The following is a 26733-nucleotide window of genomic DNA, read 5'->3' on the forward strand; positions in this document are numbered from 1 at the left end:
TTAAGATGATTTGGATGAGTATCTTTCGACTAAATCCTATTATATCTAGATTTCCTAAAACTAATGGAAAAGGATAAGTATTATAATTAATATTATTATTAATTATTAATTAATCAAATTATTTAATTATCTTAGTTTAATTTCATGGATTTAATAGAACTACCTATTAATTTGAAATTAATATAAGTGAACTTTCTGCCTAATTCACTTAAGTGATAATTAAAAGAAAAACCATACCTTAAAATAACTAAGCGATAATTACAATCCCTGTCGTATATGGTCTCCAAAGAATTAGTCTATGTATGAAGCAGTTTCTAATATTAACGCGACTCACCTTAGTGGGAGCCTTAATCCTAAGAAATAACAAGTAGTTAGACTTCTCAAAATAAAGTTCAATTTTATCTAGACGTGATTTCCAATATTATCGCGACCCACCTTAGTGGGAGCTTTAATCCTAAGAAATTGCAGAGTTCAGAAGATTAAATTAACTTGTGAGATAACTGTAGAATTTTGTTTGTGGCGTGCGACCTTCCCTAGAAGGAGTATCAATACGGAAACGAAATCCTTGGGGTGAATATTCAATGGTACAGGCTTAGGCAACGTTTGGCGGCCATGCCACCTTAGTGGTCTCTGGACTATTCGTCGATGTTGTGACCAGAATTTTGTTAAATATGAATCGTTTACTTGACCTCCCTAGAGGCGTACTTAATTCTATTTAACTGTTGTGAGAATCTAAACTGTTTTAATGGTTTTTACTCTTTAGAATCTTACATAGTTTGTAACAATAAGCTATTCATTTTCTCAGCTAAATTTAAATCAAGATGTCGTTCAATCCTCTTTCCGCTATTCTTAAAGAACACAAACTCGAAGGTCATAACTATATCGTATGGAAACAAAACTTGGATATCGTTCTCACTGCCGAAGAGTACAAATATGTGCTCACTACTGAATGTCCACCTGAACCTGCTGCAAATGCTTCTGCAGTAGTGAAAGAAATATACAGAAAGTGGTGTAAAGCCAATGAGATGGCGAAGTGCTACATGTTGGCTTCTATGTCAACAGTACTTCAACATCAGCATCAAGGCATGAACACTGCTACTAAGATTATGAACAATCTTAATAACCTTTTTGGTACTCAGAATCGAGCGGCTAAATCTTTAGCCTTTCGGAGTATCATGACTAAGGTTATGAAGGAGGGCATATCTGTGAGGGACCATGTCCTCGAGATGATGTGCCACCTCAATCAAATTGAGGTTTTGGGAGGGATCATTGATCCTGAGTCCCAAGTAACTATAATCCTACAGAGTTTGCTATCTAGCTATCAGCAGTTCAAGCTTAATTTCGAGATGAACAAGAGGGCTTACACTCTAGCTGAACTGTTGACTGAGTTGCAGTCAGCAGAGGATCTTATGGTCCAGACAAAGGCTGCTATGATGAGTTCTAGGCCGTCTTCCTCAGGCTCTAAGCCATGTAAGGGGAAGAAGAAAGCCCAGAATGTTGTAGCACCAAAGATAGCTAAGGGCAAAAAGAAACGAGTGAACACGAACAAGAAGCAAAGTGGCAAGGGTTTCAAATGCGGCGAAAAGGGGCATTGGAAGCCGGATTGTCCTAAAAAGGCCAATGGCTCAGGTATGCACCAAGCTTTCGTTGTTGAATCATGTTTAGCAGTTGTATCTACTTAGCAATGGGTGGTTGATACTGGAGCTACTGGTCATGTTTGCTTTGATCCTGATTTAATGCAGGTAACAAGGCAGTTGAATGAAACAGATATCGAGATCCAGCTGGGCGATGCTACGAGAGTGGCAGCCGTTGCAGTGGGAGACGTTTATTTACGTTTTTCTAGTGATAGAGTTTTAGTGTTGAACAATGTTTGTTGATACCTTCGTTTAGAAGAAACTTAATTTCAGTTTCTAAACTTGTTTCTAATGGATATTCGATTTCATTTGATGATTCATGCATTATCAATAAATGTGGTTCTTATATCTGTCGTGGTATCATGGAAAACAACCTTTACACTATAATGTCTACACAGTATATGCAACATAAAACTGAATCTAACTCAACATCGAAAGTTTCTCGAAAAAGAAAATCTCCTTCTGTTTCAATGAACGAAACGTACTTATGGCACCTTAGACTTGGTTATGCTAACCTGATAAGTCGTATTCTAGGCCTTGGTTACTGGTCAGTATAACGTGCATAATTGGAATATATCTGCAAAACAATTGCTAAAGTGTGCAGAGAAAGTGTTCTAGTCAGTATGGAAAGGCTCGGACAACTCAGGTGAAAAGGGCATCAGAATGTTGCTATACTGGCCATTATGCATGCCAAAAAGGCTCGAGATGGAGAAGAAGGATTGCTGGGAAGATCAGCCACAAGTAAGGGCAAAAAGGTCATTTCGCGAAGAGAGTCTGCCCTAAAAATCAAGGGCAAGCCTCCCTATAAAAGGAAGCCACTTAGAGAGAGAAAGGATCATCAACTTTAGTAAAAACACTCTTAGTTAGAGTAGTTCTCTCTCGGCAAATCAGTCCTTCAGCCTAGTCTTTCATATATACGTTTCTCGCCACAACCATGGTCACCTGAAGTTCCAGAAGTCCGCCGGAGATTCGCCCTCCACCGTTCCAGCCAGTTTATTCCGTAGTCGTAGCAGTTTCATCGCCCGGAGTGGCAAAACAATCTTTATTCGCTTTCTTAGTTAACCTTTACTTGTTTTCTTTCGTTGGATCTGCTGCATTTTCAGTACTTATCATCCTTTGTAGTGTTTTGCTGAGATCCAAACGTTTTATGCAATGAAGTTGTTTTTATGCATCTCTTTTTGTTCAAATCTGTTTCATTATGCCTAGGTAGCTTAGATCTAGCTGTTGTAGTAATTTCTAAATGTTGGAAGCATGATTTCATTTGGAGTTGTTCGATCTGTGATTTGTTAGTTCAGTGGCTGTTTAGATTTATTTTCCAGAAGTGTCTTAGTGTGAAATCCGAGTTTACGTTATTCTGCCACCTTGCAAGTTACCCAGTAAGCGTAATTTCAGTTTCGTTAGTTTAATCTTTTGATTTGGAGCTTAGATTGTAGATCTATTTTTGTGAAGTTGTTAATCTGCATTTCTCGTTCATGGAACCTGAGTTGTTTGATTTGTGTTCAGACTTGTTGGAGAAGACAATGTCCACATCCAAATTTGGGACCACATTTACTTTTTAGTTACTTTTTTCCTTTTGTCCTATACTTTTCCTTACTTTTCAGCTGTTACTTTTCAGACCTGTAGGCCTAGTCACCTAACTACCTCTTTTTCCTCTGATATTCTGTTTAACCTTTTATAGTAAACCAGTACTTTCCATATACTTCCTGAAAACCATGTTCCCCACTTTCCACGTACACAGCCGCCTGTCCAACACCTTTCCAACCTCTTAGTCAGTAGAGTATCACCTTAAATTTCAGCCTAGATAAGTCTCAACCCGAAGCGTGGTAGCTAACCAAACCTTTCTAGAATATCACCACAATTCCCAAAACGCATTCATCTCTGTGTGATTCGACCCTTACGTCCACTATACTAGCCAGTAGAAGTGGGTTGTAGATTATTGATACCAGGTTCAGGATTAGCTGGGGCTTGTTTTATCCTGATCAGTAGGATACACCTGGGCTTGAATGACACCTGCACAAACCTGCTCTTTCAAATGGCGCCGTTGCCGGGGATGAATGGCGTTATTAACTGTTATTGTGAGTGATACTTTGGCGTATATACTGTGCATAATTTTCCTCTTTTCCTTTCGTTTCAGTTTATGAGCAGCAGCTCGGCTCCTGACCATCGAGGACCGAAGATACTCCAGGGAGGGACTATACTCGTGACCACTCGTTCTGGCCTGTCAACAACTTTGTCTGACTTAGGTTTGAGTAGTGACGAGGAGCAATACACCATAGAAGGACCAATACCGGAAGAGATACCAAGGATAGAGAGAAACCCGAGAAGGATGGCCGCTCATGGAGAAGAAGATCTTGAGATCGGGACGCTGAACGCACATACTGAGGGAGAACCACCTCAAGACATAGTTGTGACCCCAGGGCAAACTGCCTGTGATGTGAAGTCTCATGTGATGGCAATTCTGCCTACATACTGCGGGAAGAGTTACGAAGGGCCGTATGAGTTCCTTCATGAGTTTTGTAAAATTTGTAGGGCACAGAGAAGGCCAGCAGGAGTGACTGAGGATGATTATAGACTGAAGGCCTTGCCGTTCGTACTGAAAGGGGAGGCTAACACCTGATCCATGCGCCTGCCCCCCGACTCCATTGAGAGTTGGGCTGATTTCAAGTCAGTATTCTTAGGCGAGTTTTTCCCGTCATCCAAGACAAGTGCGCTGAAAAGGGAAATAACTAGTGTGAAGCAAGGGTACGATGAACCTTTGAACGATTATTGGGCGAGGTATATGGGCCTTTTAGATGCATGTCCCAATCATCGCATGGCGGACATTGAGATACATCATACCTTCTATGAGGGGATGAACATAACAACCAAGGACCTGGCCAATTTGTCGTCGGGAGGAAGCTTCACGCAGCTACGGGTCAGCGAAGCGAAGAGGGTCCTAAGGAAACTACTGAGTGCGAAGAAGGAGTATGACCATTCAAGGGATGGATACAACCGAGAAAGGGTTGCAAGTGCCTCGTCTACTGACCAGGAGCAGAAGATGGATTTGAAGATGGATGAGTTGAAGAAGTCAATCCTGAGCGCAATCGAGAAGAATACACCGCCGACTTCCCCAGTTGGGAACTACAAGGGTGCAAAACAGGGAAACCAAGAACCAAGCTATGATCAGCCAAACGACTCGGTCAGTATGGAGCAGGCTAATGCTGCCGGGTAATTTAACTCAAATGGGAATTGGATCCAGGGGAGACAACGGGACGCACCATGGAGGGATCACCCAAATTTTCAATTGGGAGATGGGAACCAAAATCAAAACCAAGGTCAAGGTCAGAACCAATATAACCCCCACTCGAACCAAAACCCGAACCGTGGGCCAGCAAACCCGGACCACCAGTTCAACTGGTCAGGAAGGAACCAACAATCCCAACACCAAAACCCACAACACCAAAACCCAAACCCTGTCTACATACCACCCCACCAGAGAAACTTCCAAAATTACCAAAATCAGCCGAATCAAGCACCCCAACACCATCAGAACCAAAATCATTTCCAAAACCAGAACCAGAACCAATATCACCAAGACCAGTATAACCCTCCTGGCCAGTATAACCAATACCCACCTAACCAGAACCAGCAAAACTTCTAAAATTTCCAGCCCAACCAAAGTTCCCAGTATAACCAGCACCAAGGCCAAAATCAGTCACAATATTCCAACAGGACCAGAAGATCCATGGAGGACATGATGGGAGAATTGCTCGCGTCGCAACAAGGTATCAAGGGCGAGTTGCAATCCCACAACGAAGTAGTGCAGGGGATGCAAAATGGCCAGAAGGAACATAAAGTGAACATGGATATGATGAATAGGCAGTTGGCCCAGCTGGCCAGTTCGGTGGGTGATTTGAAAGGAAATGCAGTGAAACTCCCGTCTACAGTCTAAATACCCGAAAAGGCGAATGTGAGTAAGGTTACATTGAGGTCAGGAACTACTTATGATGGCCCTCAACCGAAACAACCAAGTGGAGAGCCGAGTGGAATGAAGATATGGGGCGACACCATCTCAGTGGAAGAGCTTAATAGATCCATACCTCGGATGCAGGACCCATTTTTCATGGGGGAGACGCCATGTGGAGGAGGTGAACCCGAGAACGTACTGGTCAGGAAGGAACCCCATCAAGAGGTAGAATCCAGAACGGAGGCTCAGTTCCAGAATTTACCCAAGGAAGATTCCAAGGAGGTTGCTGAGGGACCGGTAGATGAGAGAAAGGGGGAGAAACCATTCCATTTCCGATTTGTTACAAAAAGAAAGAAGGAGAACCCGGTGGATTACTTGTCAATTTTTGGGAAATTGGATGTCACCATACCATTCCTCCAAGCCGTGAAGCTATCCCCTCTTGGGAAATTCATTAAGGAGTTCATAGCCGGGAAAGCCCAGGAGGATGGGAAGATCATGGTGGAAGGGATAGCGTCGGCGATGGTGCAGGAAAAACTACCACCCAAGATAGCCGACCCAGGTATGTTCACTCTACCCATAACTGTAGGAGATGTAAAAGTCGAGCATGCAATGTGTGACCTGGGGGCATCTATAAATGTTATGCCATTGTCAATCTATAACCGATTGAAGGGAGTTAGATTGTCGAGTACTAGGGTGTTGATCCAACTGGCTAATAGGTCATGCATAAGTCCTGAGGGTGTTCTAGAGAATGTGTTGGTTAGAGTGCATGATTTTACCTACCCTGCTGACTTTTATGTGATTAAAATGAGTGAGTCCGAGGCTAGGAAATCTAGTGGCATATTGTTAGGGAGACCATTTTTTAGAACGGCCAAGACAATAGTAGACATGGCTGAGGGGACAATTTGCATTGATTTCCATAGGAAGAAATTTACTTTTGATATCAATGAGGCCATGAAGAAGCCTATTGATTCTGAAAACTTATGCTATGTTGATGTGATTGACCCCTTAGTCCAAGATTTTCTTGAGACCGAACTATTGCAGGAGAAACTTCAAGCTTTAGATGTGTATGGGCAGGCTGACGTAGAAGCTGCTGCATGGTGCGATCTGATCAGTAGCCAAGGGTTGACTGATGAAGAAATAGAATGAGCGATCAAGGAATTTTGCAAGAAATCAGAGTTCATTGGACCCGCAGGGGCTCAGCTACCAGCTAGTATAGAGGAACCCCCAAGGGAAGAATTAGAAAAAGAAGGAGAAGCTGAAAGAAACCCTCTACCCGAACACACACTTCCACCCCAAGTCGAGCTGGAGAAACTGCCATCGAATCTGAAGTATGCTTTCCTCGGAGAGGAGAACTCATATCCAGTGATCATCAGCAGCAGCCTTACAAAGGAACAAGAGGCAAGGCTACTGACTGTGCTGAGCAAGAACAAGAAAGCGATTGGATGGAGTCTTACAGATTTGGTGGGGATAAGCCCCGACGTCTGCATGCACCATATTAGGCTGGAGGAAGTAGCAAAGCGCATCGAGATGCTCAAAGAAAGGTAAACCCTAACATGCGAGAAGAAATATTGAAGGAAATCTTGAAATTGTTGTCGCTAGGGATTATCTATTCAGTGCCGGACAGTGAGTGGGTCAGCCCGATCCACATGGTTCCAAAGAAGTCGGGAATCTAAGTCGTTCAAAATGAGAGGAATGAGCTGATCCCAACGAGGCTAGTCACGGGTTGGCGAATGTGCATCGATTACCGAAAGCTGAACAATGCAACGAGGAAGAACCATTTCCCTTTGCCTTTCATCGACCAAATATTGGAGAGACTAGCTGGTAAGAAGTACTTTTACTTTTTGGATGGATACAGCGGATATTTCCAAATTTACGTGGATCCTGAGGACCAGGACAAGACTACATTCACTTGCCCATTCGGAACCTATGCATACAGACGCATGCCTTTCGGCCTATGCAACGCTCCAGGTACGTTTCAAAGATGTATGATGAGCATATTCTCCGATCTAATTGAGGACTGTATAGAGATATTTATGGATGACTTTACGGTCTACGGAGATTCTTTCGACTCATGCCTTCATCACTTAGACATAGTTCTCGAAAGGTGTCAAGCAAAGAGTTTGGTTTTGAACTTTGAGAAGTGCCATTTTATGGTCACCGAGGGGATTGTTCTAGGACACGTGGTCTCAGAGAGAGGAATCCAGGTGGATCGAGCCAAGGTGGACGTTATATCCAAATTGTCGTTTCCTACTGATCAGAAGGGGATAAGGGGTTTTCTGGGGCACGCTGGATTTTATCGAAGATTTATCAAGGATTTCTCCAAGATCGCTCAACCCCTTACCCGACTTCTTCAGAATGAAGTGGAGTTCGTTTTTGATGAGCAATGCAAGGCTGCTTTCAACCTTCTCAAGGAAAAGCTGATATCCGCACCTATCATACGGGCTCCTGACTGAGACTATCCTTTCGAAGTAATGTGTGACCCCAGCGACTATGCAGTGGGAGCCGTACTGAGTCAGAAGATCGATGGGAAGAGGTACGTAATTTTTTATGCATCTAAGGCTCTGAATCAAGCCCAGCGGAATTACGATACCACTGAAAAGGAGATGCTGGCAGTGGTGTATTCTTTCGAGAAGTTCCAGCCATACTTGTTGGGATCCAAGGTCATCGTATATACTGACCATGCAGCGATTAAGTATCTGATTGCCAAGAAAGAATCCAAACCCCGTTTGATCCGATGGGTACTCTTGTTACAAGAATTTGATTGGGAAGTGGAAGATAAGAAAGGAGTCGAGAACAAGGTGGCGGACCATTTGAGTAGAATAGTGCAAGATGGAAACAGCGAAGAGGTGCACGACAAGTTTCCAGAGGAGCATTTATGTGAGGTAATTTTTGAGGTCAGGAAAATTGACTGGGAAGAAGTGATGAAGATTACTGGCATGTACGATACAACAAAAGGAAAAGAAAAGGTAGGGCAAGAACCATGGTATGCAGACCTAGCCAACTACCTAGTGACTGGAGAGCTGCCAGAAGTACCGAGTATTACCATGGCCCACAGAATGAAGATCAAGAGTGAAACAAAATACTACTTTTGGGACGACCCCTATCTGTGGAGAGTGGGATCCGATCAAGTGATAAGGAGATGCGTTCTTGACTGGGAGCAAAGGGACGTATTGACACATTGCCACTCCTTGGCATGTGGAGGACACTTCGGTCCTAAGAAGACGGCAAGGAAGATTCTGGATAGCGGCTTTTATTGGCCAACACTCAACAAGGATGTGTACGAGTTCTGCAGAAGTTGTGAGCATTGTCAACTGACCGGTGGGATATCTACAAAAGATGAGATGCCCCAAGTTCCGGTAATTGTCTGTGAGTTATTCGACATATGGGGAATGGACTTCATGGGTCCTTTTCCTTCGTCCTATGGCAATTTGTATATCCTAGTTGCAGTGGATTACGTCTCCAAGTGGGTAGAGGCCAAGGCCACGAGCACGTGTGAAGCAAGAGAGGTAGCCAAGTTCCTCAAAAGTAACATTTTCAGTCGATTCGGAGTACCAAGGGTCATAATATCCGATCAAGGCACCCACTTCTGTAACCGCACCATCGAAGCCTTGATGAAGAAGTACGGAGTGCATCACAGACTATCAAGACCCTACCACCCACAAGCGAACGAGCAAGTAGAGATCTCTAACCGAGAGATAAAGAAGATTCTGGAGAAGACCGTAAATCCTTGCAGGAAGGACTGGAGTATGAGGTTAGAGGATGCTCTATGGGCATATCGCACAGCCTACAAAACCCACATAGGAATGTCCCCGTACCGAATCGTTTTTGGAAAAATGTGCCACTTACAAGTGGGAATTGAGCACCGAGCATACTGGGCAATACAACAAGTAAATGTGGATGCTGCAGCCTGTGAAGAGGAAAGGAAGCTGCAGTTGCGACTCAGCCATGTGGTACAAGAAGCGAACCAAATTGTGGCACGACAGGAATCTGAGGACCAAGGATCTCCATGTTGGGCAGAAAGTACTACTCTTCCAGTCGAGACTGAAGCTCATGCCTGGGAGACTCAAGTCGAAATGGACAGGGCCTTATATCATAACTGCACTCCGTTCTAATGGAGCGGTGGAAATTTCAGGGAGTCTTCCTAACTCTGAACCTTTTCTCGTGAATGGACATAGGCTGAAAATATTTAGGGAGAATAGTGAGGTGGGTGTAGTGGATGAGATTCCACTACAACCACGTACTTTGGCCGCATACTGACCAGTAGGATAGGAATTTGGTATTCCACTGGGCCAATTCTTTTGAAAGTCTCCATATACTGGCCAAGTAGAGTTCCAAATTGCCTAAGAGATATGTAAATATTTTAAATACGTAGTTAATTTTTGCATGTAATATAATTTCTAAAAATCCAAAAAATATTTTCGGGCCTTAATTATTTTGGAGTATGCATTGACCACGAGATTACTTATCTGGTGCAACTCCAATTTTATTTAAGTGCCTATTTTAACTATTTTCCGTATTAGGTAAGAATAGGGGGAAATTTGAATTATGGGTTTTGCAGCTTTGCAGGTGAGGCAGCGAAAGGACGGGCATTGTCCAATCAGAAGGCAGCCCGCTCAACCGTCTCCGACACGTGATAAGGGCGACCTAGAACCGCCAAATGCCGGTTGAAGTGACCTACAACTGCACTCTCTCTCCCAAATAACCATACCGTCTCCCATTCTCCCTCACAAACCCTCATTTCCATTTTCTCTCTTCCAAGTTTCCTTTCCATCTCCACTGGAAATCGAACCCAACTTTCCATCACCCAATCACCGTTTTCAACCATGGGAAGGAAAGCATTCGCAACAAAAATCAAACCCCCTTCAAACCGCCGGGAAGAGGTCCCAGAAACATAATAGCCGCGAGAAGAACCAACGGCTCCGCAAGCACCAGCGATGATCTCTTTAGACGCAATGGCGGAGTTTCTTAGGCTGCAAGATCCGACCACAAATTGGGCGGCGGAGTTGGCAAATTTCAGCCGAATCGGAGGACAGGAGAGCGTGACCGGAGCAAGCTCGGCAGTAACCGTATCAGAGACAAGCGCGCAGCCCACGACACAACCTCCATCTACCATGCCGACTTCCCTAACAACTCCAATAGAAAGAAAATCTCCATTGGTAACCGTAACGCCATAATCTTCCGAACCCTCCCAAACTCCACAACAAAGTGATTCGATGGAGGTTGACCCCATTTCCGCCCATTACAATTCCGACTCAGATGAACGTGAAGCGAGGAAAAGCAGGGAACATGGGAGCCTACAAGGAGACGATGAACCAGAGAAAATGCCGGCGGCGGGGACCGTTTCTCAAGGAACGGTGAGAGAAGAGATAGATTTAAATGAGACGGCCAAGAAACAAGGCCTAATGACGGATGACGAATTTCAGGCGATTTTGGATGGAGTAAACCAGAGGGAAGATGATACTGCCACGATGGTTGAGGATCTAAACCTCACATCTAGGGCAGTAGGAGAAGGTGAAGAAGGCAGGTCAGGAGAGAAAGAGCCAGAGCCAGTGAACCCCCAGACAGAGGCGGGGAAGAGTGATGTGCATGTGGAAGCAGAAGAAACAGAAGCAAGAGTGGAGATACCAAAACCAGTAGCACCTCCGGTGACTAAACCGAAGGCAGTCAAGAGGAAGTTGGTGTTGAAGGGAGACCCTAGGGCAGAACAGCCAAAGCCGCAAAGGGTATCTCAACGATGCTTAGGAAAGTGGGCAGCTAGTAAGGCGAAGCCGAACACGGAGGCAGATCTGGTGGAGATCTTGAGTTATGAGGAAAGGGCTACTCCCACAAAACCTGGGGAGCAGTTTTTTCCTACTAGTGACTTAGAGGATACTGCAAGGGAAAACGAAGCGGTCTCTCCAACACTGAGTGGCCAATGTGAAGAGGCTGACGGGATGGCTGAGGGTCTGGACCTCGCATCCAGGTCAGTAGGCCACAAGGAGACCAGTCCTACTGCCCAGGATCAATTTTCAACACAAGCTGAGAAGGAACCCGAAGAAGAGAAAGACGAGGATGACGGAGAGGAAGCTAGATATCAGGAAGAAAGAAAACGGAAGGGGAAGGCCCCTATGAAGAAGAAGCCCAGTAACAAGAAGCCACGTACAGTGAACACTGGCATAGTCATTACTGAGTCAGTTCAGCGAGCCCAGGAACACCGGAGGGAACAAAGTAATAGCGAATACGCTGTCAGTGAAGAGTCAGAATCGTACAGCGATATTTCCCTGGAGGACGAGGAGTACAGTGAGCAACAGCTTCCGCACGATCATCGGGAGCTAGTACATCCCCCGGTAGAGAGACTGAGGTACCGGCGCTGGACAGTGGACCTTACTGATGATCTGGTGGAGGAGATGAAGCTTTCGACTCGAAGGAGCTACAAAAAGTTTTCGATAGCAAGGATGAAGGGAGTAAGCAAGTGAAGAGCAGAAAGGTACTTCATATTCCTTCTTTATATGAGTTGGGTGCCCGCGAGCAGTTTCTCTCTTATTTGCATGCGTTAGGATTCGAATGATTGTTGGAGAATTGGGATCTGAGTGTCCCGGTTAGATTAGCGAAGGAGTTTTTCACGACCTTTAGGTTTAAGGTCACCACTGATCTAGATGAGGAATGTATCAGTTTTAGGCTGTTTGGCGGAGAGATACGGATGAGCTTGATTGAGTGGACCGTGCGTCTGGGAATGTGCAGTTTAGAGGAGGCCATAGGGCCTGAGTGGAGAATTAGAGAGCGGGGAATTCCCCGCAGACATGTGGAATTTGAGCCCCAGGAAGCCTGGGAGGAACTTACTCACCCTGATGCAGGAGAATTTGCATCCACCCTCTCTCGCTCAATTCCTTTCAATAACCCAATCTTACGCCTAGTCCAGCTTCACTTGGACTTCAATTTGTTGGGGCAGTCGAACTCCGCGGTAAGAACATCAATGACAGAGTTATACCTTCTGTGGTGCGCAAAGCGCAGAAGGAAATTACATCTAGGATTCTGGACAGCGTACCAATGCCATCTAATTGCCACCCACCCAGCGAGAAACCTCACTCTCTGCCATATCTTGGGAGTGTTCGTCAGAAACAACATCATCATCACGGAGGCTGCAGACCTATTCGACCAGATCATGGTGGATCCTCTTGGTCTCTTTGATACACCTTTGTTCGTCCGAACGAACACCGTTTACATGAGGCAGGGCGCACCACGTTTCTATGCAATGGGAGAAGAAGCTATGCCTACAGGGAGAGCGACAGCAGCCAAGGGAACACCAGCGCAGGAGCAGAGGCAGGAGAGGTTGGAAAAAGCAGTGGAAGAATTGGCAGAAGAGAATCGAAAAGCAAGAGCGGAGTTAAGCCGTTTGGCAACTGTGATGGAAGGAATCTTGAACGAGTTGGGAACCGGGAAGTTGGTCCGTGAATCTGGACCGAGTGGCCACGGAGGCCGAACTAATGAACCACGAGTATCAGAGGAAGTAATACCCGAGACGAAAGAAGCAAAGCAGAAAGAAGAAGCGGAACAAGAGGAAGGAGATGCCGAAGAGTCGACAGAATCTGGGAACAAGCAGTCCGAGAATGAGGAGGAACAACCAGAAGAACCACCTGCACCACAACCTGCCCCGCGAAGGAGCAGGAGGAACAAGTGACCACCACCCCACCTGACCAGTTAGTTTTCTTTTTATTTTCAGTTTTTAGTTTTTCGTATTTTAATTGTGCTTTGCTGTTTTTTTTAGGTAGTATAATCTGTGTAGTACGTGAGCAAACCCCTTTCATAACACTTAGCCTACGCAATAGTCTAAGTGTGAGAAATAAATGGTTTGCTATTTTTGGCGCATGTGTTTGTGTTTTCTGTTTTCTTTTTCGTATGCTTGTCAACTCACACTTAGCCTATTATATAGTCTAAGTGTGAGGAGTTTGTTGTATATACATGTTTCGTTTTGTTGGTTTCTGTTTAGATTTTAAACTCTCCCACTTAGCCTATTATATAGTCTAAGTGTGAGAAGTTTTTAGTATAAGTATGTCTTGTTGTGTTTTGGTATGTCTGTGTGTCAGCCATACTGGCCATTACCTTTTTTTTTCATTTCACAGCCTTATCTGAGGGCAGACACGTGTGAAGTGGGAGGGGGGATGCAATGGCCAGTATGACATGTGTACATATGTGTTATCTGTGTTTAAGTGTTTGTGTAGTGTCTAGGTCTAGTTTTTTTATTTGATTGGGCTTAAAACTCAACTGTCTCGAACTGACGGTGAGGGGAATTGAAGGAGATAGGACATGCTAGAAAATGGAAACCACCCCCCGTTAGTACCTCATAGTCAGGATAGACGATGCAAGTATGAGAGAAAAGCCCATCCTTAGAGCCAAACACGAAAGCCCTCTTAAAATGTGAGTTATAAGCTTAAAGTGGAACCACTTTCCACAATATCCAGAAAAGAAAAATAGTGGCTGCCACAGAATGATTAGGGCGAAGTGACCGCGTGTGACAAACACTGAAGGCAGTAGGAAACCCCCCCCCCCCTTAAAAAAAGGAAAGAAAAAAAGCTACCAGTAGAACCCCTTTTCCTAACCATATATACCCAGATATACACCCCTAGCCACTGGGACTGTGTGTATGCATGGCATGGAAAGCAACTAGCCAGAAAGGTGTGCAAGAAAGAAGAATTCAACTGGATGGAAGATTGGGAAGCTCGAGAAGAAAAAAATGGTCAGAAATACTTGACCACAAAAAAAGAAGGAATAAGGGTGGCGAATCCACAAAAGAGAAAAAAAAGATGATGAAAGAATATGAAGAAAAATGGTCAGAAATACTTGACCACAAAAAAAAGGGAATAAGGGTGGCGAAGCCACAAGGAGCTACTGACCAGTTGGAGGTTAATGTCAGAAACACAGGCCGAAAGAAGCAACAACCAAGAGCCCGAGTACACACAGTTCCCAAGTACCAAATAAAGTAGAAATTTTTTAATCTTAGAGCCTTAGGAACAACCAACCCAAACACTATAAACCAATAGCCCCGTTACAAGCCTAAAAGACCTTTAGTAGCCGCACGTGAGATCTAAGTCCGAAGCATCCGTGGTCCAGCGCTATGAGAGAATACAGTCCTAACATCCCCGGTGAGGAATGAGAGACTGAGAGAATCTGGTGTTAGGCCGCGAGTGTGGGTGATCTTGACAAGCGGATGTACTGACTGGGAAGGAAAGGGGGGCGGCGGAAATTCAAGGCTGTCTAAGGCCGGATTGCACCTGATCCCAAGGGGAGGGATGATTGAAAATATAGCCCAATTACTGTGTTAATGTGTCTAAGTGTTTTTAGTTTTCTTTTATGTGTTTGTCTTTGTTATGTGTTTTTCTTTGCGTCATAGTTAGAGTCTAGGTTATAATAGAGTCGGTCAGGGGTGTAACTAGGCTAGAATTCGACTTATTACTTTATGTTTGTTCTTCACGCTTGAGGAAAAGCATGTGGTAAGTGTGAGCAGTTTGATAAGTCGTATTCTAGGCCTTTGTTACTGGTCAGTATAACGTGAATAATTGGAATATATCTGCAAAACAGTTGCTAAAGTGTGCAGAGAAATTGTTCTAGTCAGTATGGAAAAGCTCGGACAACTCAGGTGAAAAGGGCATCAGAATGTTGCTATACTGGACATTATGCATGCCAAAAAGGCTCGAGATGGAGAAGAAGGATTGCTGGGAAGATCAGCCACAAGTAAGGGCAAAAGGGTCATTTCGCGAAGAGAGTCTGCCCTAAAAATCAAGGGCAAGCCTCCCTATAAAAGGAAGCCACTTAGAGAGAGAAAGGATCATCAACTTTAGTAAAAACACTCTTAGTTAGAGTAGTTCTCTCTCGGCAGATCAGTCCTTCAGCCTAGTCTTTCATATATACGTTCCTCGCCACAACCATGGTCACCTGAAGTTCCAGAAGTCCGCCGGAGATTCGCCCTCCACCGTTCCAGCCAGTTTATTCCGTAGTCGTAGCAGTTTCATCGCCCGGAGTGGCAAAACAATCTTTATTCGCTTTCTTAGTTAACCTTTACTTGTTTTCTTTCGTTGGATCTGCTGCATTTTCAGTACTTATCATCCTTTGTAGTGTTTTGTTGAGATCCAAACGTTTTATGCAATGAAGTTGTTTTTATGCATCTCTTTTTGTTCAAATCTGTTTCATTATGCCTAGGTAGCTTAGATCTAGCTGTTGTAGTAATTTCTAAATGTTGGAAGCATGATTTCATTTGGAGTTGTTCGATCTGTGATTTGTTAGTTCAGTGGCTGTTTAGATTTATTTTCCAGAAGTGTCTTAGTGTGAAATCCGAGTTTACGTTATTCTGCCACCTAGCATGTTACCCAGTAAGCGTAATTTCAGTATCGTTAGTTTAATCTTTTGATTTGGAGTTTAGATTGTAGATCTGTTTTTTTTGTGAAGTTGTTAATATGCATTTCTCGTTCATGTAACCTTAGTTGTTTGATTTGTGTTCAGACTTGTTGGAGAAGACAATATCCACATCCAAATTTGGGACCACATTTACTTTTTAGTTACTTTTTCCTTTTGTCCTATACTTTTCCTTACTTTTCAGCTGTTACTTTTCAGACCTGTAGGCCTAGTCATCTAACTACCTCTTTTTCCTCTGATATTCTGTTTAACCTTTTATAGTAAACTAGTACTTTCCATATACTTCCTGAAAACCATGTTCCCCACTTTCCACGTACACAGCCGGCTGTCCAACACCTTTCACACCTCCTAGTCAGTAGAGTACCACCTTAAATTCCAGCCTAGATAAGTCTCAACCCAAAGCGTGGTAGCTAACCAAACCTTTCCAGAATATCACCACAATTCCCAAAACGCTTTCATCTCTGTGGGATTCGACCCTTACGTCCACTATACTAGCCAGTAGAAGTGGGTTGCGGATTATTGATACCAGGTTCAGGATTAGCTGGGGCTTGTTTTATCCTGATCAGTAGGATACACTTGGGCTTGAACGACACCTGCACAAACCTGCTCTTTCATAACCCTACTAGGATTCAAGCGTTGGTAGACCAAGGTCTACTTAAGGATCTAGAAATAGAACCTTATACAACTTGTGAATCATGTTTGGAAGGCAAGATGACTAAGAGACCATTTAAGGTCAAGGGTAATAGGGCCAAGGAAGTACTTGAGCTCGTTCATTCTGATGTGTGTGGTCCAATGACTACTCAAGCTAGAGGCGGCTTTCAGTATTTCATCACCTTCATTGATGACTACTCGAAAGTTGGATATATCTATTTGATGCGTCACAAGTCGGAATCTTTTGAAAAGTTCAAAGAATTCAGGGCACTTGTGGAGACGCGACATGGTAAGACAATCAAGGCTCTACGGTCTGACGTTGGAGGCGAGTACCTTAGTAGTGAGTTCTTGGACTACTTATCAGAAGCAGGAATTGAATCCCAATTGACTGCGCCTGGCACACCCCAGCAGAACGGCGTAGCTGAACGAAGGAATAAAACCCTCTTAGAAATGGTTCGATCGATGATGAGTTATGATAAGTTACCTATTTCGTTCTGGGGACACGCGTTGCTCACAGCAAGCTATACCTTGAACAACTTACCATCCAAATCAGTACCTACAACACCACATGAGTTGTGGACTGGACGAAAATCTAGTCTGAGACATCTCAGAGTGTGGGGTTGTCCAGCACACGTGTTGGAGAAAGATCCAACGAAGTTGGAGTCTCGTACTGAGGTATGTTTGTTTGTAGGGTATCCCGGTGGAACGAAATGCTATGAATTCTATAGTCTACGAGATAAGAAGGTATTTGTTAGCACAAATGCTAAGTTCTTAGAAGAAGACTACGTGATGAATCATAAGCCAAGCAGTGAAGTAGCTCTTGAAGAACTAAGAGATACTTCAGTTTCCACAAGCAAAGAACCAATAACACAAGTACAATCTATACCTGAGATATCAACTTTTGTACCACAAATTGTAGAGCCTCGTCGTAGTGGGAGGGTTCCCCGTGAACCAGAAAGATACATTGGTTTGGGTGAGTCATCTGACTTAGACCCAGACGGCAATGTATCAGACCCATGGAACTTTAAAAAGGTAATGGCAGATTCAGATAGTCATTCCTGGAAAGAAGGAATGGATTCTGAACTACAATCAATGATACACAAAGACGTTTATGATTTGTTAGTCCTACCTGAAGGTTGTACTGCCATTGGTAGCAAATGGATTTACAAATGCAAATGAGGACCTGACGGACGAGTCAAAGTCTTCAAAGCAAGACTAGTAGCTAAGGGTTATACCCAGAGAGAAGGTATCGATTACGATGAGACCTTTTCGCCAGTAGCTATGCTCAAGTCAATCCGAATTCTTTTGTCTATCGCAGGCTACATGGATTGGGAGGTATGGCAGATGGACGTCAAGACAACTTTCCTAAATGGAAGTCCTGAGGAGACCATCTACATGGAACAACCCGATGGATATGTAGTCAAGGGCAAATAACACATGGTGTGGAAGCTTAAGAAGGCCATTTATGGCCTGAAGCAAGCATCCCGATCATGGAACATGTGTTTTGACCAAACTGTTAAGTCTTTTGGCTTTGAGCAGTGCCCAGATGAGAGCTGCGTGTACAAGAAAGTTGAAGGTAAGAATGTAGTGTTTATGGTACTCTACGTAGATGACATATTGTTGATTGGAAACAGTAAGAAAATGTTGTCAGACGTGAGAGATTAGCTTTCAAGTCAATTTGAGATTAAAGATATAGGAGAAGCTGGACACATCCTAGGCATTAAAGTTCTTAGGAACCGCCAGAAAAGGATGTTGTGCCTATCTCAAGAATCTTACATCGATACGATAGTTAAACGCTTTAGTATGCAAGATTCCAAGAAAGGTTTTCTACCTTTTAGCCATGGAATCACCCTGTCTCAGGATATGTGTCCCAAAACACCTATTGAGATAGAAGCTAAGAGAATGATCCCTTATGCATCAGCTGTTGGGAGTCTCATGTATGCTATGTTATGCACAAGGCCCGATATTTGCTTTGCCGTTGGCATGGTAGCAAGGTATCAGTCAAACCCTGGTCAAGGACACTGGATTGCGGTAAAGAAAATACTCAAGTATCTGAGAAGAACTAAGGAGTATTCTCTAGTTTACCAGGCATCCGAGATATATCCTTTGGGTTACACTGATTCAGACTTTCAGTCTGATCGGGATTCGAGAAAATCAACCTCTGGATAGGTGTTTACTTTAGGAGGTGGAGCCGTAATTTGGAAGAGTGTGAAGCAGAAATGCATCGCAGACTCTACCATTGAAGCTGAATATGTGGCAGCATCAGAAGCCGCAAAGGAAGCAGTATGGTTCAGAAACTTTCTTATTGATTTGAATGTGATTCCGAGTATGCCCAAGAGCATCACTGTTTATTGTGATAATTCTGGTGTTGTGGCAAACTCAAGGGAACCACGAGCCCACAAGGCAAGCATACACATAGAAAGGAAATATCACATCATTCGCGATATAGTGCGGGGAGGAGACATTGAAGTGGTCAAGATCGCATCAGAAAACAACTTGGCAGATCCATTCACAAAGGCACTTCTAGCCAGGACGTTTGAACGTCACGTGAAAGGATTAGGTGTTTGATTGACCTAGACCCGCTTTCAGTATAAGTGGGAGGATTTTGCAGTTTTGGTATACTCAAAAGCTGTTTTGAGTATAAGTGGGAGATTGTTCGAGTTTAGTATACTGAAAGCATCTTTCGAATGCTTGTATATGTAGTAACTCTTTTATCCATTTGTTACCATTTTATGAGAAAGAATATTTTGTTACAATGTATTTTGCTTATGTATTTCTTATGTATTTATGAGATGTTGAAATGCGTTTTCCATTTAAATATAAAGTTTAAGCAAAATGAGTCGAAGTCTTCTGCATAGTAGACGAGTTGTGAGCAGCGTTCACAGTAGGTAACTTGTCGGTTCTTGCAGAAGGAAAATTGTTTCACAACCTAGATAGGCTTTGACTACCTATCGTGAAAGGTTGCGACGTCAGTCCGAAAGTTTCCTTACCGAAGGAAATGAACGGCGTCGGTGTGGTATAGCACTGAAAGGATCAAACAGTGAGATAAGTCTTTCTTGGCTATTTACTGAAAGATGAGGTCTCGGTGATTGTCGTTTCTTAATCATTGTTGATATAACTTTGAGCATACGATATTAATTGAAAACTACTTTAACTTATCAAATGGTGAGGGAATTTCGTTGCCCAAGAATCCTGATAGATTGGGTAATGATCATTAATGTCTAAGTGGTGCTAGTATTGTTATTGCAATTAATCGTGTGCAGGGAGAGGCCAGTATGATAATATCCTCAAGAGGTGTTTAGAAAAAGGTTTTATTATTCAGAAAACTGGCCAGTTGGAATTTATTCCATGAATAATAAATAATGTTTCTAAACTAGACCACTCTTGGAAAAAGAAATTAATTAATAACAGTCAAATAGCAGACTTGATATTAATTAATGGATATTTATATCTTTAACACGGGAAATGATTTAATTAAAGAGGAAGTCCCGGAATACTCGTAATTTCAATTTGGATGGGCAGTCAATATTATATCTATAGTGGATGATAATAATATTTAAGTTTGGGCTTGAATTAAATTGGTTTTAATTTATTAGTGAAAGCCTGAACTGTGGCCCAATCTAATCCTCCACAGATCCCTGGTCTGGCCCAAAATAATTAACTTAATATATAAGGGAGAAGAAGAGAAGACAGATTAATTGATTCTACGTAAAAATTCGATCTCTACAATCCGTAGAGAGAAATTATCGATTTTTTTAGGGTTCTTCTTCCGTAGAGATTTCTGTCTTCAATTTTTCTCCAGCTTTTGAGGATTTGACAAGCTTTGCCCACACAAAGGTCAAATTCGAGTTAAAAGGAAACAGATCAGAAGATCCGTGGTGGAGACGATTGAAGAAGGAGTTCGAATTCAATTACTTGAATTCATACGGTAAATCGTTGTATTTAATTGCAAAGACATTCAATATGATCTGAGATTATATGTTTATAAACATGTTTCTAGCATTCAATCAGATAAAAGCATGTTTAGATGTAAATCTTTCAATCAAACTAAATAGATTTCCGCTGCAAAACCAACAGATATATCTATCACATACAAGACCAGATATTGCTTATGCTGTGGGTGTTGTAAGCCAATTCATGCACGCACCCCAAGAGGAGCACTAGGAGGCAGTTTTGCTGATTATTCGGTACTTGAAGGGGACAGCCGAACACGGGATCCTTTTTGAGAAGCATGGGCACCTCCAGATACATTGGTTCACTGATGCTGATTGGGCCGGAAACCCAAACGATAGGAAGTCTACAACAGGGTACTTTACTTTTGTAGGAGGGTACTTTAGGGGTATTAAGAGTGGACTGACCAAGCTACTGTGGCTACGGAAGCTTATGAAGGAGTTGGAACTTTTTTCATCCTAAACGTGTAAACTGTTCTGTGATAATAAGACGGCGATAAGCATTTCAAAAAATCCAGTCCAACATGATCGTACAAAACATGTGGAAGTTGATAGGCATTTCATAAAAGACAACATTGAAGCTAAGATCGTTGAGATGCCTTATGTCAAATCCGAAGATCAGCTGGCGGACATGTTGACAAAGGCAGTGAACTCGAAGTCCTTTCGAGAAGTATTGTGCAAGTTAAGTATCGGGAATCCCATTACTTAACTTGAGGGGGAGTGTTGGAGAAGATCACGGAGGATATCCTCCTAATTAGCGAAGATATGGGGGATCATTCTCTACTAAACATAGAAGATACCAAATCAATGTAATTAATTGTCTTCTTCCTTGTATAGTTTTCCCTAATCCTATATATGAGTGCTAATGTATAATGAACATATAAATGAATGAGAGGAACCCTTCTTTACCGATCCAATTTACCATTTGACAAATATAATAATATCCCACATCGGTGTACACAAAGAGCTTAATCCACTATATAAGTCTCATGGGCCTCTCCTCTTATCACCAATTGGTTTTAAGATGGAACCCATGGATTTCTATCATGGTATCAGAGCGGGTCGCCGACTGTGGGTTATATTTAACTGACCCAGCAGTATATATGGGCTGAAACCGAAAAAAATGACTGACCCAGCAGTATAACTGGGCTAAAAATTTGGGCAGTGGTCCAACCGATCGAAAAAAAAATTGGGCCGATTGTCCAATCGATCATAAAAAAGTCCAACCCCTCCAAGATTCACCTTGAAGGGTTTGAGGGAGGGTGTTGGCAATTGAAGCATAAAAATGAATATAATAATATCCCACATCGTTGTACACAAAGAGCTTAATCCACTATATAAGTCTCATGGGTCTCTCCTTTTATCACCAATTGATTTTAAGATGGAACCCATGGATTTCTATCATTGAGAATGAGATTCCTTAAATCTTGCGAATTCTTTGATGGTGAAGTAGATATAAGATAACTGGTGGAGGAAGAGAGAAAATGAGAATTCGGGCTTACATCTGTAACTATAGAAAAAGGTTGTGAGCCTCTAATATAGGCATCTTTTGAAGAAAATCGATAATATAAAGTCATAAAGTTAGTAAATTAAATTAGAGTCCTTTCCTCTTTCCACATGATTAGATATAACCTGTTCCTCTACACTCATAACTTTTGCATCCCTAATTCCTATGTAAAATCTTTTTATTTGTCCAACATACATGTATATCCTCTCTATTCATTTCAAAAAAGCACAATGATTTTCACAATGAAGCTCCTCCTTCGCAGCTCTGATAGCATCATCCTTAACGGTCACAACTCACAACATGCCAAGTGAAGTGGGATTTAAACCTCATAGCGCGACTCAAAGTGTTGTAAGAGTGGCCTAGCACGTGCTTCAATCTTACGGGAAGAAGTGGTTATATTCTTTCTTAATGGCTGACTGCGCTCAGAGCAAATTGTTCTTTCAACCAACTTTCCTAAATATTTCTTATAACCTGCATCTGAGTCAAAGTGAGACTTTAACATTGATGAGGGTGTATAGATTTTTTTCCAAATAAAATGCTTTAATCGTAATTTAATTCCATCTTTAATATTCCATTCGTCACAACTTGAGTGAGACGTTTCTATTTTGATATATGAATTTAGGTGGGTGTTTAGTGAATTAAATTGCAAAAGAAAAAATATATATATAAAGTAAGAAAGAGAAAGATAGCGTAAAGTAATATAAAAAATAAAGTAAGAAAGATAAAATAAAATAAAAGAGATAAGTAATTTAATTACTGCTAAAAAGGGGAACAAAGTTGAGACATCCTAAAATCCTAAAAAGAAATAATGTTTCACCCTACCTATAGGGGGCGAAGGAAGTAATCAAAATCAAATCATCACAAACTCTTTAATTTCCCAAAATTTCCAAAACTAGCTTAGTTCCAAATATTTAACTTACTGCTATAGATTTGCGGAACTTATTACTACTCCCCCGTCCTACTCTAACCGACACATTTCCCATTTTTAAATGCTACGTATCTAAATATAGAAACATCACTCTCACTCAAAAAAATTTCTCTCTCTCACTTACTCTCTCTACTTAACTCACAAGACGGATGGAGTATTACAGGTCCACATCGGTATATATTTAAAATCTATAATGAGATTATTCTTCGACAAGTTTATTATATGGCAACCTATCTAAAGTATTATCATCACGAGTCTTGAATCTATTAATATCATTAGTATTAATTTTTACTTCCTCTATTCACCAATAAACTTCTTATTTTATCATTTTCATTCATTCACTAATAAACTTCCCTTTTATATTTTTATCACTTTTAGTGATAGACCCCATATTCCACTAACTTTATCTCACACACATTCCATTATAAAACTAATATACCTTACATACCACTAAGCTTTTCAACTAACTTTCTGTTTGCATTTCGTGTAGGGACAAAACTCTCCTGGTATTAGTGGACGGAGGAGTAAGATTTAAGCAACGTACGGAGAGTTTAAATTGTGATGGGACTACATATTTATTGCAGGGAGGGAGGTAGGTTGGGTAGTTAGACTGTTGGGAGTAATAAATATATTTGGCCAACCTTTTAGTATATAATATAGGTTTCATCACATTTCGACACAAGCAAAAGGCTAAGACGATTATTACCCTCTTCGACTACTTCCATATTCACCGGTGCAGCGACGCCACCCTCTAGATCCGCCATTCTCCTACAAGGTGACTCATTACATTGAGCATCTTCTTCTTTTTTTTAGTATTGTATCTCTGTGTTTTCATGGTAATATGTTTTTGTTTTTCGATGTTTCTTGGTGTTTTACTCAATGGCTGGCGTTCTAGTTTGAATATAGCATCCGCATATTTTGTTTCTTGCCGTACTAAATAATACCTCCATCCAAAAAAAGCAGACTAATTTTATCGTTTTGGGGTGTCCATCAAAATTAGACTAATTCTAAATATGGAAAGTTTTAAACAAATACAAACCCTACACATCATTCTAAACGTGGACTCTACAGTCCACTAACACTATTTACATCACATCCCTCTCTTTTACTTACCAATTGTGCATTAAAACTCGTGTCATTTACAAGGATTTAGGCATAAATTTAATTTTGTAATTACCATACTTTGCTAGTGTGAAATGAAGATGACAGCAAAAATCCGAAATAGGGGAAGACATGTTTCTATATCTACCATCAGAAATGATATTAGATATCCTTTCACGACTCGATGTTCGTACTGCTATGAGGGGTAAGTGTGTTTGTAAGCCATGGCACGATCTGCTCACTACCCCCGAGTTCGTCAAGGCCCATCTTTCTAAATCTGTCACATGCCTCATTATAACTGAGCGTGTGACCGATATAACTGATGTGTAAAAATCATGGATTAAATATGTCCGGTCAATGGATTTTGACCAAATAATAAAAGTGACGAGACATTTAATTTTGTGAAATTAAATGATATAGCGTCGATCTACATTTTACGTAGATAAATGTAGTATATTCACATTCTCAAATCCGATTTCCGGTGAGTGAGAAATGGTGGATTAAAGGTAGGCATAATTAGCTTTTAATTAAAGCTTGGAGTTGGAGTTTAGGGAATAATTAACTAGTGTTAATTATCCCACATAGGAGAAGTAACACATATTTTAATGTGTTTAAATTAAGTGACTTTATGTTACTTAATAATTATAGTGGACCAAGATGGGTGAAAGAGCCCACACGCGCGCGCCGCCGCCGCCGCCAGCCCACCCGAGTCCGAATTGGTCTTTGGGTGGTCTTTGGGCTTGGTGCTTGGGCTTGTCCCTAGCCCAAACTTAATCTTTTTATACCACCGCAGAGTCAGCAATCCAAGTGGCATGACACGTCGTCAAGCGTGGCACAGTCAGAGCTGCCACGTGAGAAAAGCACACACTCCGCACGCGAAAGGCACACTCCTGCCACACGCTTGTAACCGTCGGCGGTTACGAATCTGCCATGATGAGCCTTCATGGCTTGGTTGACCCTGCATGGTGGCTTGGCCTATAAATAGGTTAGCCATTCCACTGCATTAGACACACATTACACAAGCATAAGCTCTCTCCCTCTCTCTGCATTGTCTTTCTGTTGAAACTCTGCCCTCTCCTCCATCCAGTTCGCCGGAGCTCTGTTGATTGCGGTGCTGCATCACCAGAGACGTAGCCGTTTTACCTTTGGGGACGACACGCCAAACCGAGAGCACTACCGGGGGTATCTCGTCTTGCGGGAAGAGGCCTCCTCGACTCGGCTAAACTTATTCACGGTTACTGTTTCAATTTTAGTTATAATTTTTAGTTCAGTTTCTCCTTTTGTATTCTTCTTTGGGTTTATTTTACGCCCGGCTTTTATCTCTTGTAATCTCAGAAACCAACATGATGTGGGTTACTGGAATTTAAATTCAGGGACACACAAAATGGTGGATGAGCTCAATCTCAACTGTGATTGGCATAGTTTGAATAAAGTCTTCAACTTGGACCTCCCTTTTCGCGTGGCAATTCAAAGCTCAATCAATGGTTTGATATTGAACACTCTCGCAATCGTATCCTCTGCAATCCGAATATATCAAGCTTCCTTGTCCTAGACAGCCTTCCACTGCGCTTACATTGGAGTGAGCAGAGTGAGTGGCCAATATAAGGTGGTTAGGATTTCCGCAGAAGGACCGCCACAAACACCGCTGGGTACATCTTGCGGACAATGTCATTCTTGTGCGGAAGTCTTCATTGGTGGTGGAGAAGTACGGGCGCTTCAGCCCCTACAAAAATTTCTCGCCTTGATCTTGAAACAGAGTGTTTTAGTACCTTTTCCTGTCCTCGTGCTATCAGTAACAAAGAAAGGCACCTATCAAGTTTAAGGGGGGCTGCCTATGTGTATGCGTCAATTCGAATCTGGGGATTGTTATATGGGTGATGAAGGAATACGGAGATGAGAAATCTTGGACAAAGGAGTTTAGCATTCTCAAAGATAATACTCCTATTTGGGATGGTTTAAAACAGCTTAACCCCATTGAAGTTTTCAAAAATGGTGATATGCTCTTATCATGGAGACAGGGTAGGCCGATATACTACTCCAGCACGACTAAAACCATTCAAGAAGTTGATCTACATGACGACATGCTCTACCAGATAAGCCTTTACACGCCGAGCCTTCTTTCTCTAAAGACCGAAAATGTAATTTCGTTTTGATTTTGACTATGGATTTCTTTGAAAAAACCAACTTATATTATGTATGAAAACCTATGTATTGATGCAGATGCAGAATGGTGTAAAAACATTTTGATTATTAGTATATCTGTATATTAAGTACTTGTTTTAATAAGAATGCCTTTTATTTTTGTATGTTTGTTGCTTCACTTGACTCAGGGGCTTGGCATGTTTTGAACAGTCTATTTACTACGAAGATGTTTTTGTTTAGTACTCCTTCAGTTCAGTGGCGGATCTAGAAATTTTAGATTGGGGTGCGATAAATAATTACATTAACTTAAAGAATTAATATTCAAAGATTTTTTTTCTATTATCTTAGTTATTATTTTTTTCTATTACCTCAATTATTTATTTTCAAGTGAGTTAAATTATTATATAGTATAAAACATAATTTTTTGTGTTTTATTACTTGAAAAATTTTCACTATTTAAAAATAGATTATTATTATTATATAATTGA

At 42.0% G+C, this 26733-nt stretch overlaps 1 protein-coding gene and 1 long non-coding RNA gene across 2 annotated transcripts; both read left to right on the forward strand.

Moving 5' to 3' along the window:
• The first annotated feature begins 821 nt into the window (after window positions 1–821).
• Window positions 822–1762, forward strand: LOC121779098. The gene is made up of 3 exons (XM_042176440.1): window positions 822–1205; window positions 1305–1629; window positions 1743–1762. The coding sequence occupies exons 1-3, from the start codon at window positions 822–824 to the stop codon at window positions 1760–1762; spliced, it is 729 nt and encodes a 242-aa protein (XP_042032374.1).
• A 21917-nt stretch (window positions 1763–23679) lies between these two features.
• LOC121779938 lies at window positions 23680–26409 on the forward strand. Its single transcript, XR_006045963.1, has 2 exons — window positions 23680–23777; window positions 25477–26409. It is a non-coding gene; the product is annotated as an uncharacterized LOC121779938 (long non-coding RNA).
• Window positions 26410–26733: the final 324 nt, after the last annotated feature.

This window comes from Salvia splendens, chromosome 19 (assembly GCF_004379255.2).
Source record: "Salvia splendens isolate huo1 chromosome 19, SspV2, whole genome shotgun sequence".
NCBI lineage: Eukaryota > Viridiplantae > Streptophyta > Magnoliopsida > Lamiales > Lamiaceae > Salvia > Salvia splendens.